A 15,397-nucleotide genomic window follows, 5' to 3' on the forward strand; every position below is an offset into this window, starting at 1 on the left:
CAGAACCCAACAGCTCTCAGATCCTCTTCCCTTCACAGCCTGAACCAAAGCACTGTCGACTTGTGCTTTCACGGCTCCCTACAGTTACCTGTCCCGAAACCCGCCTCTGACTCTGCTTCTCAGACAGCTGGCACCAGGAGTGGAGCGCTCATAGGGAGTATACTTGAAGGACTCAGACTGGGAGCTGGGTCACTCAGCAGCTGAGGGCTGTGAGCACCCATCGCTGGTGGCAGGTGAGTACTGGTGGTTCCTCCCTCCGGGTAGAAGTGCAGGTGCGAAGACTTGCACCTGAGCTGGGCAGGACAGTGTGGAGGAGACCACCAGCTGGGGCCAGCTCTCTGGTGAGGGAGAGGTAGTAGGGAAATCATAATTGGAAAGCCAGGGAATTGTGTGGTTGTTGCTAAATGCCACTGATGCTTTGAAAAGAGGAAATGACAGGCTTAGACAATCACTACCTTGAAGCAAGGGTCTCCTGGCTGCATTTAGAGACCCTCATCTGCCGAAGCTAGAGAGCTTAGGGAGCTAAAGCTGGGCACAGGACTTTATCCTTTGGTTCCCATGAGCCTCCCTGGCCTGCCATGGCTACACCTCATATTTTGGAAAATGAAACTCCCCATGGATTCTTAAGATTACAAAGAAGTTCCGATGCCTGCCTCGAAAGCCCAAGGTCCCGAGTTCGATCCCCAGTACCAAAAAAAAAAAAAAAATTACAAAGAAGCCTCAAATGAGGCAAGTTCTGTACCAGACAGGCTCGACTCTCTCGCCTTCCCTTGACCCTCAGACCAATAACCAGGGTCAAATCTTAGTAGTGCTAGGCCTGCTAGAGCAGTAGGGGAGGTTATATACCAGAGGACCCCCCCCCATAATAGCCTGGACGTGGATGCTGAGGGACTGAATCAATGACAAGGGACAATACAAAAAGCAGGAGAAAAGAGTGTGCTCATCTGGCACCTGTGACACAGGAAGCAGTACCTAGCAAGGGCTCTGGGAGGTGGCTCTGATGCAGTGCTGGGAGGCGCTCTGAAGGCTGGAGAAAGTAATGTCCACATGACAGGAAGCAGACACAAGAAGGGATTAAAAGGTTCAGAACAGCAGGCATGCAAGGAAGGCTCTCCTCTACAGGACTGGCAGACCCACTCAGTGACCATGGCCCTTGGGAGGGCCTGTAGGATAAAGCAGCCAGGCTGTGCAGATAAAAAGGGACAGCACCATACTGAAGAGCCCCGAGGGCCTGGTTAACAGGATGTGCTGTTATGGCACAAGGCTTCCCAGTAACACTGGGGATGACCAAATTTTGGAACTGCAGAGGCAAAATGGCAACAATGGGGCCGGGGATTTAGCTCAGTGGCACCATGCCTGCCTCTCAAGCCCAAGGTACTGAGTTCCTTTACCACTCTGGCTGGTTGGCATTTTCTGGTTGATGTGGTACATTATGTAGAACCATGTGGCGTCCATAGTCACGTGCCCACCTCCATTAGCATATAGTGACTCACTTTGAGACAGTTACGCAGAACCCCACATGGATCAAACACTGTGGGCCCTTCAATGGCAGCACCAGTGGAAAGACATAATGGCTGGCACATTTCAGTGCCAGTCAGGATGAACTGCAGCCCTTCCCAGGGTGGGCACACAGCTGGCTGGTTTCTCAGGGAGTGGTGCCACGTCTGGTAATGAGTTGGTCTCTGTGACCATGCTGGCATCCATTTGATCCCAGCCACTGTTGTGCATGTGTTGCACAAACACTGAAGCAGTCAAGGTCAGAGGGTGGCTGAATCATCCATGAAGCAAGCTTGGGTTTTTTTTTTCCCTCTGTCAGCAGGCCATAAAATCCTCCTGACAATGCTGTGTAGGACCCAGTGAGGCCTAACCTGCAGGGACCCATGAAGGTCCTTGCTTAATGTGTACCATTGAAAGGGACCAAGAAAGGAGGAGCAGAATGTTGGGTCAGTCACCTCAATGGAAAGCTGCAGTCTGTGGCCCAGTTTCCAGAGCTGAGCCAGTTCTTAGATCCAGAGCTCACAGATCCAGAAATGTCAGGTCCATGAGGAAGGCCCTGAAATCCCACAGCAAGCCCATAAAGTGATGATGGGCCACTCCTTCCCCAAAGAGACCTGCAGCCACGTGGGTGGAGAGGAGCACTCGGATCTTTCAAGGCTGTCAGCAGACAGGGCCTGGCCCGACACTGATACCAAGCACCACCATGGTTCCCCTCTTAGGGTAAATGCAGATGAGGTCAGGTAAGACCTGGCCCAGGTCCACTGAATTCTGGTCCACTTGTTGAATCAGCTACTCAGTGGACCTTTCCTCTCTTCCAGCGACATTCTGAGCAGTTGGCAGAACTCTCACATTAGTTCTTGACCTTTCAAGTAAAAGCTATTGAAGTTGGAAAGGACAAGTAGACATGCCTAATCTGCCCCCTAACACCTCTGCCCAAACAAATTAGCACCCTGGACAGAAGAGCAGAGTACAGCCACCCTCAAATACTAAAACAACACAAGGCCAGTGGTCTGGCCCCTGCAAAAACTGAATGGATCTTGGTAGATGGCAATGGCTAACGTAACCAAGTAGTTACTCCAAACTGTAATAACTGGGCTAGGGGGTGGGCGAACCTCAGAGAAGGGATCTGAGGACAGGAAAGTAGCAGTCTCAGGGCCGGTGTTAGGCTCCTGACCTGAAAATTGTGTTCTTCTCCACCCCATCAGGAAGAAGAATCAGAGGCAGCCCACAGTCCCGTGGGACAGATATGGGATGCACCCCTGGTCTTCTTTCAGAACAGTATCAATGCCTCCTTTCTGTCACAACAGTCTGAAAGGCCCCAGATACCTGGGTATCCCACAGAGCAACACACTGGCCTGCTATACCAATAACATCCTGCTACTCTGGTAGGATGAGCAAGAAGTGCTGAGCAGACACCTTGGTAAGACACATAGACCTCAGAAGACAAAAAGGCTTTAGCTTGCCATCGGTGAAAGTTTTAGTGCTCGGGGTCTGAGGCATGCAGAGACTTCTACCTCCTAGCACTAAAAAAGGAGCATGCTGCACAGGAGGCCTCTTCCAGATTTTGGAGGTAACACATTGCCCACTGAAGAAATGCTATCTCCAGCAAGCCCTAAGAGGATGGCTCAGCACAGGTCTCTGGGTTCTGAAGCAAGGTCACTACTTGCAGCAGAGAACTACATGCCTTTCACAAATGCTGTCCCAGCATCCTGTCTTGCAAGGACAGAGCACCTGAGCAAGGGACATCAAGTCAGCATATGGCTGGAAATGCCCTTCAGAAGCTAAGCTGTCAGACCCATGAGGTTACAAGGCCAGGTGGGCCCAGCAGCAATCTAATTGTAAGAAGGTATCACATTAGAGACAAGCTTTGTGCAGCTCCGCAGGCCACAGATACACTGCATAAGCAGGTGACCCAGACTCTATGTCATCTACTACTGACACGAACACTTCTGATCCATGTTTTCAGAAACACAGAGGGAAAAGACAATACTGATAACTCTTGGAACACAACAGCCTGGAAAATCCTCACAGTCTAATTTGGTCATCTTGTCAAAGTGACAACCAGTTTTGCCCTCTGCTTCTGAGTCAGCTATCCTAAACACCAACAAATGAATACCTGCTTCTCTAACAGAAATCAAGCCAGGCGTGGTGGGGATGCCTATAGTCCTAGCACTCAGGAGGCTGAGGTAGGAGGATGGCCATGAGTTTGAGGACAGCCTGGACCACAGCCTGAGCTACATAGTGAGACCCTGTCTAAAAAAAAAAAAAAAAAAAAAAGAAATCAAAGCAGGCAGTCACCAGGGGACACTTGTAAGCAGCATCAACATTAGTCAGGAGTCTAAACAGTAATTAAAAAGGCTACCCTTACATTTAGAGTTCTCTTTTGATATGTTTTTAAAGAACTTTTTAGAACTTAAGTTCACTGAAATATAATTATTGTATCTGCTTTTTTCTGAATTAACATTAGTTGATAACTTAGGAACTGCTTTTTGTCATCATCATCTTCTCAAAACCCTCATTGACAAAAAGAGTACTATTGTTAGGGTCGGGGATTTAGCTCAGTGGTTTCACTGCCTGCTGCGCAAGTGCAAGGACCCAAGATGGATCCCTGGCACCAAAAAAAAAAAAAAAAAAAAAAAGTACTACTCTTAAAAAGTAGGGAGGAATTAATATAATTAAAAGCATAAGCATGGTTAAGAAGGTTAAAGGGGGGTGCTGGTGGGAATCCTATTTACTCAAGTTCACAAAATATGTTTTTTCTAACTATCCCCACAATTGAGGCTAACCCTCAGCATTTAAAGTCAAATTTCCAGCCCTTTAACCCTACTCTGGCCTTTATTCACTCTACAATAAACCATGATGAGGGAGAGGGGATCCTGTATTTGCTATTTACAACAGAAGATATGGGCAATAAAATTATTTTACTTTCATTCCTTATAGATTTTAGCCACAATACATAAAGTGAGTAAATATTACATGGCCAATAAAACGAAGTGTGAACTTGACTAACATGTGGAAAGAACACGAACACATACATACACACACACACACACACACACACACACGCCTATACTTGGCTTGGAAGAGAATAAAGCATACTAAAAATAGCTGAAGACATCAATGGACAAGATTTTTCTTTTTTTTTGTACAGTGGTTTGTGAGGAAAAACATTGTTTAAAGTCAAAACTACAGAATTCTATAAAATACAGGACGTATTCTAAAAGCTTTGAATAAGGGACACAGAAATCTCTTCAGGTTTTCATGTTGACCCAGTTACTTGGAAGGCTAAAATAAAAAGGGCTAGGGGCCGGGGATTTAGCTCAGTGGTTTCGCAGCCTGCTGCGCATGCGCAAGGACCCGAGTTCAATCCCCGGTACCAAAAAAAAGGGCTAGGGGTATAGCCAGTGGCAGAGTGCTTGTCTATTACATACAAGACCCTGGGTGCAACCCCAATACTGCAAAAAGCAAACTTCATGTTGATGGTCTTTTTCTATAAAGAATGAAAAAATGGCTGGACCCTCATTGGAAAATACAATGAAGTAGCGGGGCGAAGTGCTTTGAGGTGCGGGTGGGCACACTGCACTTTTCTACACCAAGTCTTACCCGGGAACACAGAGGGTTGAGCCAAAACACAGGCGGCCAGTGATGGCTCTAAGCTATGGCTGGCTATTTGTAACCTCTGGCTAGAAGAATTTATCCTGAAAGAACAAACCTCACTTGCTCTGGCTGCTTCATCTGGATTATTTCTTGGCACAAAAGTTGGACATTTTTGAAATGGTAGTGATCTCAGTATTTTGTTACACGGTGCTCCAGCAGGAAAAAAGTTTTGCTCCAACTTCTATAGCTTTATGAAATGCAAAACTAGTCTCAATGCTTTGTCAGCATTTCCAGATTCTAAGTAAGTGTCTTCTAATGCAATAAAAATACTCCCTGTACCCCAGCACTCTCTGGATGTACTTGCTGTTTTCCAATTGCCCGCGTTAGCAAAGCCATATTGAAAGCAGGCCTTACTGTCCATCACCAATCCCAGGGCTGGCTCTATGGGCTGCAGTTCTGTGAAGTCTATGGAGCAAGGAGCCCTGCAGATGGAGAGCTTCAGCTGACCTCTAACACCATCACCTCGGGTTCTGAGGTGGTCACAAGGTAACCTAGTTACCAGAGAGAAGAGCAGGCCAGCTTTCCCCGGGCAACTGCGGCCAGTGGGGCTGAGAGGAAGCCAGGACACACAGGGTGGGCAGGGCACAGGAAGCACTGCTGAGAAGTGGAGAACTGAGTCAGAAGGCCTAACCCAGCTGTCGGACCAGCTGTCTGAAGCTCACACTACCTGCAGTTTTTCTTCACAGAAGCGAAGAGGTGTGCTGCCCTACCCATACCAATCTGTTCTCTTTCAATCAATTTCAATTGGGTTTGGCCTCTTGAAATGGAAAAAGTTCAGTATTGGTTAAGACACTTTTAGCTGCAAGTAAAAGAACACCTGACTAAAAATGGCTTAAAGGGCAGATTTCATTATCTGATGGAGCAGGCGGCACTGAGACAGGCAGCTCCAGGGTATGAGTCAACAAAGCAGCAATGAGATCAAGCATCTGGGCTTCTCATCGCTCACCTTGGCAATTCCTGCCATTCCAGCTTTTGTCTTTTATTTTTTTCCTTTGATGGTACTAGGGTCTGAACTCAGGGCCTTCATACTGAGCTCATCCCCAGTCTTTAAAAAAATATATTTTTACAAGATTCTGAGACAGGGTCTTGCTAAGTCACTAAATTGCTCAGGCTGGGTTCAAACTCGTGATCTTCCTGCCTCAGCCTCCCTGAGTCCTGGAATTACAGATATGAGCCACAATGCCCAGCTCTGGCTTTTGCCTTTGAGCCACAGTGGTTGCAAGATGGCAACCATCCAGGCGTCACTTCCTCAATCAGCAGAATTAAAGGAAGGAAGAAAACATTTCCCGGGACCCATCACACAGCACGGCTCCCTTCACTGTTGCTGGCCAGACTGGGCTCCGCCCTCTCAACCAAGGGAAAAGGAGAGTGTAATTACCATGAGGGCAAAGACCAAGCTGTTTTTGGTTTTTTCTTCACTGCAGGTTGAACCCACGGCATTCTCGCTGAGCTACACACCCAGCCTGTTTTTTATTTTGAGACAGGGTCTCACTAAGTCACTAAGTTCCCGGGGCTGGACTCAAACTTATGATCTTCCTGCCTCAGCCTCCCAAAGTACTGGGATCATAGGTATGCACCACATGTCCGGCTGCAAAGACCAAATTGACACTGTTGGCTGCCTACCCACAAGCCATGTCTTCTTGTTCCTTTAAAACAGATACCTAATTTTGATCAAGTGTCTTCTCTGATCAGAAAGAAGAGGGAAATGGCTTTTGGGTAGGGAACTGAGAATGTCTGCTGTAAGCTCCAATACAAGCACTGGTGTTCAGCGAGCCACAGTTAACCCACACACTCGAGAGACAACGAAAGCTGGGCACAGTGATGCACACCTGTAATTGCAGCGCTTTGGGAAGCTAAAGCGGGAGGATCCAAAGTTTAAGCTCAGCCTGCGCAATTTAGTGAGCCCCTATCTCAAAATAAAAATAAAAGGGCCTGAAGATGTAACTCAGTGGTAGAGAACACCCCTGCACTCAATCCCCAGTACCACAAGAAAAGAAAAAAGAGAGAACATGACATTGCAAACCAAATTGCTCTATAAAGAATTATCATTTTTGGCCAGGGATTTAGCTCAGTGGTTCTGCTGCCTGCCTCACAAGCGCAAGGACCTGAGTTCAATCCCTGGTACCAAAAAAAAATAATAATAATTATCATTTTTTTATATGCACCATAACTAAATAACACCAACTATAATTCTTACCATTTAAGAAACCGCAAGCTGGGCATGGTGGCAGAAGCCCATAATCCCAGCACTGGGGAGGCTGAGGCAGGAGGATCCCCCTCCCCCCAGTTCAAGGCCAGCCTGGGCTACACAGTGAGTTCAAGGCCAGCCTGAACTATAAAGTGAAACCCTGTCTGAAAAACCAAAAGAACTATGAAACTGACCACAAAACTGAAAATTTTTTTCTTTCTTTTTTTTTGTAAATTTCTTGAAGTGTTTTTTTTAAGTCTTTATCAAATGCCCCAGAGTACTGGATATTAGCTATGAAGGTTATTTTCTGAGTGCCTAATAGCAGGAAAGGAATGTTAATGAGTAAGCTCTGCACTCTCAGAGCTACAGAAGTATCTTGTTAGGTTGTTAGAATCTGCTAAACAGGGAACAGGAACTCTGACTAAAACTGGTTTCCTACTCTGGACTCAAGATCAGTACTACAGAGTGGTGACTGTCCTTAAAATTGAACCCAGACGTTATAAGACGGCAGTGTGGAGGCTCACAGCCTGAGTCTGCCCCTGAGCAGCAGTGTGGTCCAAGGCAAACATAGGGGGGTCTGTACTAGGGTAGCAGGAAGGCAGGTGACGATGGGAAAAGACAAGGCTGCTGAACAGAATCTGAATGTCCATTTCCAAAGCAAACTTACATCACACGCAGATTGGGAAAGCATCACTACCCCATTAAACAAGACCTATAAAGCAAAGACAACTTACAACGAATCAGAGGTGATAAGGAAAAAATATTTATCAGCAGGCAAGTGGAGACTAACAAAAGTAACTACAATTTTGTCAACTGCTAAGCTATAGGGAGCCTTAGTATAACCATTCACTGTGCCTTAAGCATCCTTCCCCCCATTTTAGTCTTGAATTTGACACTAATTAAAGTCTCTGCTTCATCCTTCATTAACTATTCAATGAATGTGCCTGTGTTCGCATCTGTTGTTACACAGATTCATCCACTCCACTCCGCCTAGAAGCTAACTATCTTAACAAATGCCACAGGAAACAAGAGAGATACTAAGTGGTTGGCTGCCTCTAACTAATATTAGGGAGCCATTTCGCCACCCTAAACTGTAAGGTCAATGTGCTCAAAGGACAAAAAGAAGCCCAAGGAAAGGGCCGATGGGGGCACAGATGGACTCTGCATGACCTTCAGGAACCTGCCACCCTTCTCTGAGCCCCAGCATCCTTCTCTGGAAAGTGGACTCGAAACACTAGAGCAGGATATAGAGCAGTGGAAATGGAATCAGGTATGTGATGCGCCTCTTGTGGTTGCTGGTGCTAAGGAGGAAGGCACGTCGAAAATGTAGTTTTTGTTACTGCTTTTATTGTGAGGTCACTGAGACGCACTTACCTAGAGAAACAACAGCAACGCTCTCTGGCAAGAAATGCAGTCGGTATCGGATAAGCAAATGCACCAATATGATGCAGATAGCTGTGGGGAAAAAATAAGACATTGTTTTAAAAGCCCAATTCTGAACAGTAAACACCCCATTGAAGGCAGTGTTACTTCTGCAGGGCCATCAAGATAATGGACAACTGGCAACGACACAGTGAACGTCTGTTGTATTTTTATTGATTCTTAACCTAGAGGCAGACTGATAGTATTTATTATATTTTCTTTATATTTCTTTTTATGCCTGAACTGTTCTCCAGTGGTTAACTTTGTAATAAACTGTAAAACCTAATACAACCATTTACAATTACTCAAATTTTCCTGATTATTAGAAATGGTCCTACTTTTTTGAAATAGGAAGTTGGTGAAATTACTTTTACATAAATGCAACTGTAACTGATCATGTGGATATGAAATATTTTGCACCATATAACTGGTTCTCTTTTTTTTTTTTGGTACTGGGGATCGAACTCAGGATCTTGTGTTTTCGAGGCAGGCGCAGTGCCACTGAGCTAAATCCCCGGCCCAGAAGTGAGGGTACTTTACAAACAGGAAAAAGTAAAAATTTCAGTTTGATGACAAGAACATTAAAGAAATTTGAAGACAGTGACTCCTGCCCCCAGCTGGCTACTCCAGCTGGGTACAGCACTTCCCAATGCTGCCTCATTCAATCCTCCAAACTTCCTCACCAGCTGTCATGAGAAAAGCAGCTTCAGGGTGTTGGGATGTCAGGATGTCGAAGTCCAGGGATGTTACTGAAGCAGGGAGTCTCATTCTGACTTTGTGCACTTAACCACTGTGAGCTCTACCACCTCCCACCTGGCTGGAGGCCTTCATTCCTCAACCTCCCAAACAAGAGTAATGCCTGACTTTCTTCACAGGGGTGCTACCACAAAAGAAAAGAGAAGATGCCCAGACATAATGGCACACGCATGTAATCCCAGCACCAAGAGGCCATGGCAGGAGGATCTCAAGTTCAAGCTCTGGCAACTTAGTAACTTAGCAAGACTCTATCTCAAAAAATAAAAAGGGCTGGGGACAGAGTTCAGTGGCAGAGTGCCCCTGGCTTGGATCCTTAGGATGCCAAAAAAGAGAAAAAAAGAAAAAGAAGGAAGAAAGAAAGGGGATAAAAAGATGTAACTCTATTAGAAAATAGTATTTCTGAATCAAAAAATAAAAATAAGAAAAATAGTGTCCTTTCACACGAATACTCCCAATGCAATTCTATGCTCCAAATGTTAGCATATGCGTCTCTTTCCTTTATTTGGCACCTGGGTGGTATACCATCTCACTAATCACAGTATTAATTTAACAGTTCTAAACATAGCTCTGCTTTTTAAACAATCTAAATGGCTATTAACTGGCCACCCTTAGAGCCCATACTGACAAATCAGATTTTTTCAATCCCACCAAAAAGTACCAGGAGGCCAGAGAAAAGAAATTTTGTCCTCTTTCCACTTTGTGATTTTAACTATCAATCTGCGATGTTAATTTTGAGACAGGGTCTCACTATGCAGTTCAGGCTACCCTTGAACTTGCTATGTAGCCCAGGGTGGCCTCAAAATCCAGTTGATCCCCCTGCCTCAGCCTCCCCAGTGCTGGGATTAGAGGTGTGCACCACCATGCCCAGCTCTGTGATGTTATTTTAATATAAATATTTAATTCTGAAAAAATTTAACCAGTTAGAAAATCCCACTTTAAATACTAAAAGCATGAAAAAAGCCCCAGTGCATAAGCAATCTTAAATGCTCCACACCCTGAAAGCTACTTTGGAAGTCTTATTCACGCTTTTCACTCTCCCTTTAAAAAGGAGATTATGAAAGTTTCTTCTAGGCCTGCCTTTTATATGCTCTAGCACAGCAAGCTGAAGCCAATGTAAACAGACTAATAATACATAATCCTGAAAGGAGACTTCAGGAGATTTTTTTAATTGAGAAAAGAACTGCTTTTCTTCTTTGTATTCAACTACTAAACGAAACCAAACCAAAACAAAAAGGAGTCCTTGATTTACAGGGTAAAAAAATTTCCAGGGTGTGTTAAATCTACGTGGGATATTGTACACTTCTGGTCTGTGTACTTTCTCGGTATTCAATTTTTTGTTTCTTTTGTTTTGTTTTTTGTTGGTACTGGGGATCGAACTCAGGAACTTATACTTGAGAGGCAGGTGCGGTGCCACTGAGATAAATCCCCACCCTTGGTATTCAATTTTAAAGTTTTTAAAACTCTATGACAGACAAGGATGAATCCTAGGTTTCAAATAAAATTACTCTATTTTTGTAATTATATGATCACTCATCACTCTGAATAAAAATGTGAAAGATATTATACTCTTCAAAATCCAATCCTAAGAGACATCAGAGAAATATGCAATGAAAACCCAGTTCCACCTCTGAATCTTTTGAAACAATCTAATCTAATTAGAAAGATGACTTTGGTATTATTTTTTTAGAAAGCAGCAAATGTAAACATATCAAGTTCACTTTCAAACAAGAGTCTGGAGTTGGGTCAAACTCTTAAACTCTTTCTTCCTTAGTCAGCTAATCCAAAGTGGTTGTGTAGTTTCAGCCTGAGTTCTTCTGTCCAAAACAATTATCTACTGACTATGGGAGTTTCTGCCTCTGGCGTGTGCGTGCGTGCGTGCGTGCGTGCGTGCGTGCGTGCGTGTGTGTGTGTTACTGGAGGGCCTTTGCACTGAGCTATATCTCCCCCCCTTTAAATTCTGAGATAAAGTTGAACTATGTTCCTAAATTTCCCAGGCTGGGCTCAAACTTGTGATCCTCCTGCCTCAACCTAGCTAGTTTTTGCCTGTTATCTAAATCTCTTGACTGAGGTCTGGCACCCTAGACATCAGCCTCTAGTCTCCTATTAACCAGATGTGCCAATTATTTGACATCTCTGAGCTTAAATTTGCTCACCTACTAAAGGAGGAAGGTGAATTAAATAACATTTAAGTTTGAATGAATCCACTTAAACTAAATTATTACATAAGAAAGTAAGAGTATAAGTGGCCCATGGGTACAGCAAAGGTCATGACCATGGTTAATGGGCACGCTAAGAGATAAATGGTGTGCTGGGACAAGAGTTCTGATCTTCACTCAGCAGGAAAACCTTAAAAAAAGGATCAAGATGCAATATGAGTGTATGCCATTACCTCATAATGACTGTTTATTATATATCATAAACATACACTAATAAAATTTTTTAAAAGAAACCTTTAATAAAAATTTACATTGAGGCCCAGGGATTTAGCTCAGTGGTTTCACCACCTGCTGCGCAAGCACAAGGACCGGAGTTCGAGCCCCCGGTACCAAAAAAAAAAAAAAAATTTACATTGAGCAGGGCATGGTGGTGCACACCTGTAATCCCAGCACTCAGGAGGCTGAAGTAGGAGGATCACTGCAAGTTGGAGGCCAGCCTGGGCTACATAGTGAGTTTCAAGGCCAGCCTGAACTACACAATGAGACCTTGTCTCAAAAAAACAAAAACAACAACAAAAATCCAAATAAATAGAGATCCTGTGTCAAAAAACAAAACAAGGCCAGGCATAGTGGCTCACACATGTAATCCCAGCACTTGGGAGGCTGAGACAGGAAGACTGCCACCAGTTCAAGGCCAGCCTGGGCTACATACTGAGTTCAAGGCCTGCCTGGAGTATGTAGTGAGACCTTTCTCAAAAAATTAACAGGGCCAGGGATTTAGTTCAGTGGTTCTGTCACCTGCCTCGAAAGCGCAAGGACCTGAGTTCGATCCCCGGTACCAAAAACAAAAAAAACAAAACAAAACAACGAACAAAACCCAAACTAAAATAAATAAATTTAAAACAAAAATGTACATTGAAGCCTAATAAACATAAGGGAAAAAATACTGCTTCTATTGATACCTTCACATTTGACTCTGCTGCCTCTCGCCACCCGATACACACATACATACACAAGTGCGCAGACTTCTATGAACAGAATTTGAAGTCCACTAAATTAAATGTTCAAGATTCTTGATTAAAAATTCTTTAGTTTTTTTCTTCCAAAGACCATCTAAAATAATGTATTAAGGGCTTTTCTGTGATTCCCTAAGGCGAAGGGAGTGCCCCAGGGTGGTTATAAACTGAAGGTTTGCCCAGGGTGTTTAAAGCAAGAGCCAAGTGGGAGGGAGACTCCATAAAGTCAACAGTAGCCACAGGGCTGATACACAGACACTCCACATGGCGCACATTCACCTAGGACAAGGAGGCTGAAGAAAATGGTCATGCCGCTGGACTGCTCCTCCTGCTGAGCCTGCTGCCCCGTCTGCACAGGGAGGATGGGCTTGGCAGGGGTTGGGAGCACCAGTTTTGTCGTGACACCCAAGGTAGTGTGGAGGGTGACATTGAAACTCTCCAGAGTTGTATTGGAGAACCTGTTGGAAGACATAACAAGCAGCAGAATTAGACAAAGGAAAAAAGGCTCTAAACTATTAATATGCACACCTCAAACTGGGCAAAGTGTTTTATGGGAGTGGCAGGTTTTGCAAGAGAGGAAGGAAGGAAACCCCTGCCTGCACAGCAGGATGCACAGCAGGTAGGAGTGGTCTCAGCTGCTTTTCTTTTCTTTTTTTTCTTAAAGCTGCATTTTTTTTTTTTGGTACTGGGAATTGAACTCAGGTCCTTGCACTTGCACAGCAGGCGGAGAAACCACTGAGCTAAATCCCTGGGCCCTCAGGTCCTTTTCAACAGAGCCACCTAAAGGACAGGAATGAGGGAGGCAGGGCCCACACAGAAACTTTGCCTGCTCTTCAATACTTGACGGGGGACCCCGACTGGAATCTCATCACATCCCGAGGCCCAACACTTTATTTCCCCACTTTACGTTCTTTTCCTCGGATTATTTTTGCAAGTTGAAAAAGCCACTTGAACTTGCCTAGTTGTTGATCTGGCCAGAATGTTCTACCCCATCTTACAAAATGCTTCTCAGATTTCCTAAGGCTCAGGTTACCGGTTCTGTAATACCCCACTCCACCCCAATTTCCCCACCCCACAGCTATGTGCCCACACTCTTCTTCCATTGTGTTGTGGCTGTGAACTAGTGCAAACTGATATAATGATCATAGTAATTATGAAAATTGTTATTTATTCAGCCCAGCTCATTCCAGGAAATAGGTAATACAACACTTCTTAAGGTTCTGTAACTTGGCCAACATCTCAGTCAATGGCAGAATCAAGCTTTCAAACTCAAATCACTGAGCAATACCACGTCTGTTTTGTGCTGCTGAGGCCTAGTTTAGTGTCTAGGAGAGGGATCAATAAATAAGTCAACTAAATGACTTGCCACCCATTTGACCAGAGGCATCTGAAACATGCCAGGTGGTGGAGACCAGTATTAATCGAGGAGTTCCTGTTAAATCTTCACACACTCCAGACAGGACATCTATGTGACAAGGGGGGATGGTAACCATCTCCAGGTATGGGGATGGACTAACGGTGGTCTGGAGAAAACAGACCCTCCCCACACCTCACCATATACAACTAGCCCCCCTGGTGTCTACACTCCAACCATTCTGCTTTTCCTTCACTCCAAAGTACTAAATCATTTCTTGATTCGGGCCCTTTGGACGTAATATCACCCCCTTCCTATCCCTCCTTCTGTTCATTCAACTCAAACGTTGCTTCTTACACAGATTCCCCTAACCTCACACCACTCTACAGCATTTCCTTCGTCGTGCTTAACAGAACTTGAAACCATTTTGCTTGTCTATTTATGCTCTTCTCCCACTACAGCGGAAGGTCCTTGAAGGCAGCTCCTGATCTGTCTCCTTTGCTACTAGGTGCCCAGGCAGGGCCTCCAATTACGTAGACAGGTTAATGAATGAATGAAATTTAGTGGATTACACAGACGCGACAACTAATCATTACACAGGGGACTGGCTGAGTAGGAGGTGTTGTGGGGGATGGGGAGGACTTCCTGGAGGAGGCAGAGCGTTTAGTAATCTTCAGCTAATTGGAACCTGGGAAAGTGAAATACGGCTAGCGGTTTCGGCAAAAGTGATCTCAAGGCCTGCGCTGAGTGCCAGATCCCCAGCCTAAAAGAGGCTGTAGGGCCCAAGTACGCCCAGACCCATCCCGCCCTTCTCGCAGGCGCCGGCACAGACTGCGAGCCAACTGCCACAAGGAGCTCCGCCTTCCAAAGCCAGAGACTAGCCGTCACCCGCAGGGGGCCCAGCCCTGCCGCCTCCGCAGCCCGGAAAAACCCACTCACTCCTCTTCCGCCATCTTCTCCCCAATCCTGCGACGCCTCCAAGACCACCGAGTTCTGAGCCCTAGGGATAGCACGGCCCACGTCGCTTCCGGCTTCCGCTGGAGGCGCGAGCGGGCCGGCGAGTGAAGGCGGGGCCTCGGCCACGACGGGACGACCCTCTGTCCTGTCGTCTCAATGGCCCAAGGGTAGGAGGAGGTGCGTGGGAGGACAGCTGTGGGACTTTCTGGGCGCCGTGCAGAGTAAGCCTCCTCGCAAGAGGGTCCGGTCTTCTCCGTCGCTGGCCGAGTGCGATTTCGGGTGAACTCCTGTGAGGTCCCTGTGACTCACCCTGAGGGATAGTACCCTCCACCCAGTGCTCTGGAATTTCCTCTGCTAAATGGAGGGAAGGGGATGGGCTCAATTTGAAGTCTCG

At 45.5% G+C, this 15,397-nt stretch overlaps 1 protein-coding gene and 1 long non-coding RNA gene across 5 annotated transcripts in view; one reads left to right on the forward strand and one right to left on the reverse strand.

Annotated features, from left to right (window-relative positions):
* The window catches only part of Slc9a8 (solute carrier family 9 member A8), a 63,540-nt gene extending 48,443 nt beyond the window's left edge, over positions 1-15,097 (reverse strand). For all 4 annotated transcript variants that reach the window (XM_087197726.1, XM_021238931.2, XM_004858073.4 and 1 more), the window contains exons 1-3: positions 14,986-15,097; positions 12,972-13,150; positions 8,717-8,797 (exon numbers count right to left, since the gene is read on the reverse strand). In XM_087197726.1, coding sequence (XP_087053852.1) covers positions 8,717-8,797; positions 12,972-13,150; positions 14,986-14,999 — 274 coding nt within the window. In that variant the 5' untranslated portion in view covers positions 15,000-15,097. The remainder of the gene's footprint in view (positions 1-8,716; positions 8,798-12,971; positions 13,151-14,985) is intronic.
* On the forward strand, positions 6-3,783 carry LOC110344533 (uncharacterized). Its single transcript, XR_002387141.2, has 2 exons — positions 6-233; positions 2,703-3,783. It is a non-coding gene; the product is annotated as an uncharacterized LOC110344533 (long non-coding RNA).
* Positions 15,098-15,397: the final 300 nt, after the last annotated feature.

The sequence above is a fragment of the Heterocephalus glaber genome, unplaced genomic scaffold (assembly GCF_053883595.1).
Source record: "Heterocephalus glaber isolate CG9 unplaced genomic scaffold, H.glaber_assembly_v1.0 deba00001673, whole genome shotgun sequence".
NCBI lineage: Eukaryota > Metazoa > Chordata > Mammalia > Rodentia > Bathyergidae > Heterocephalus > Heterocephalus glaber.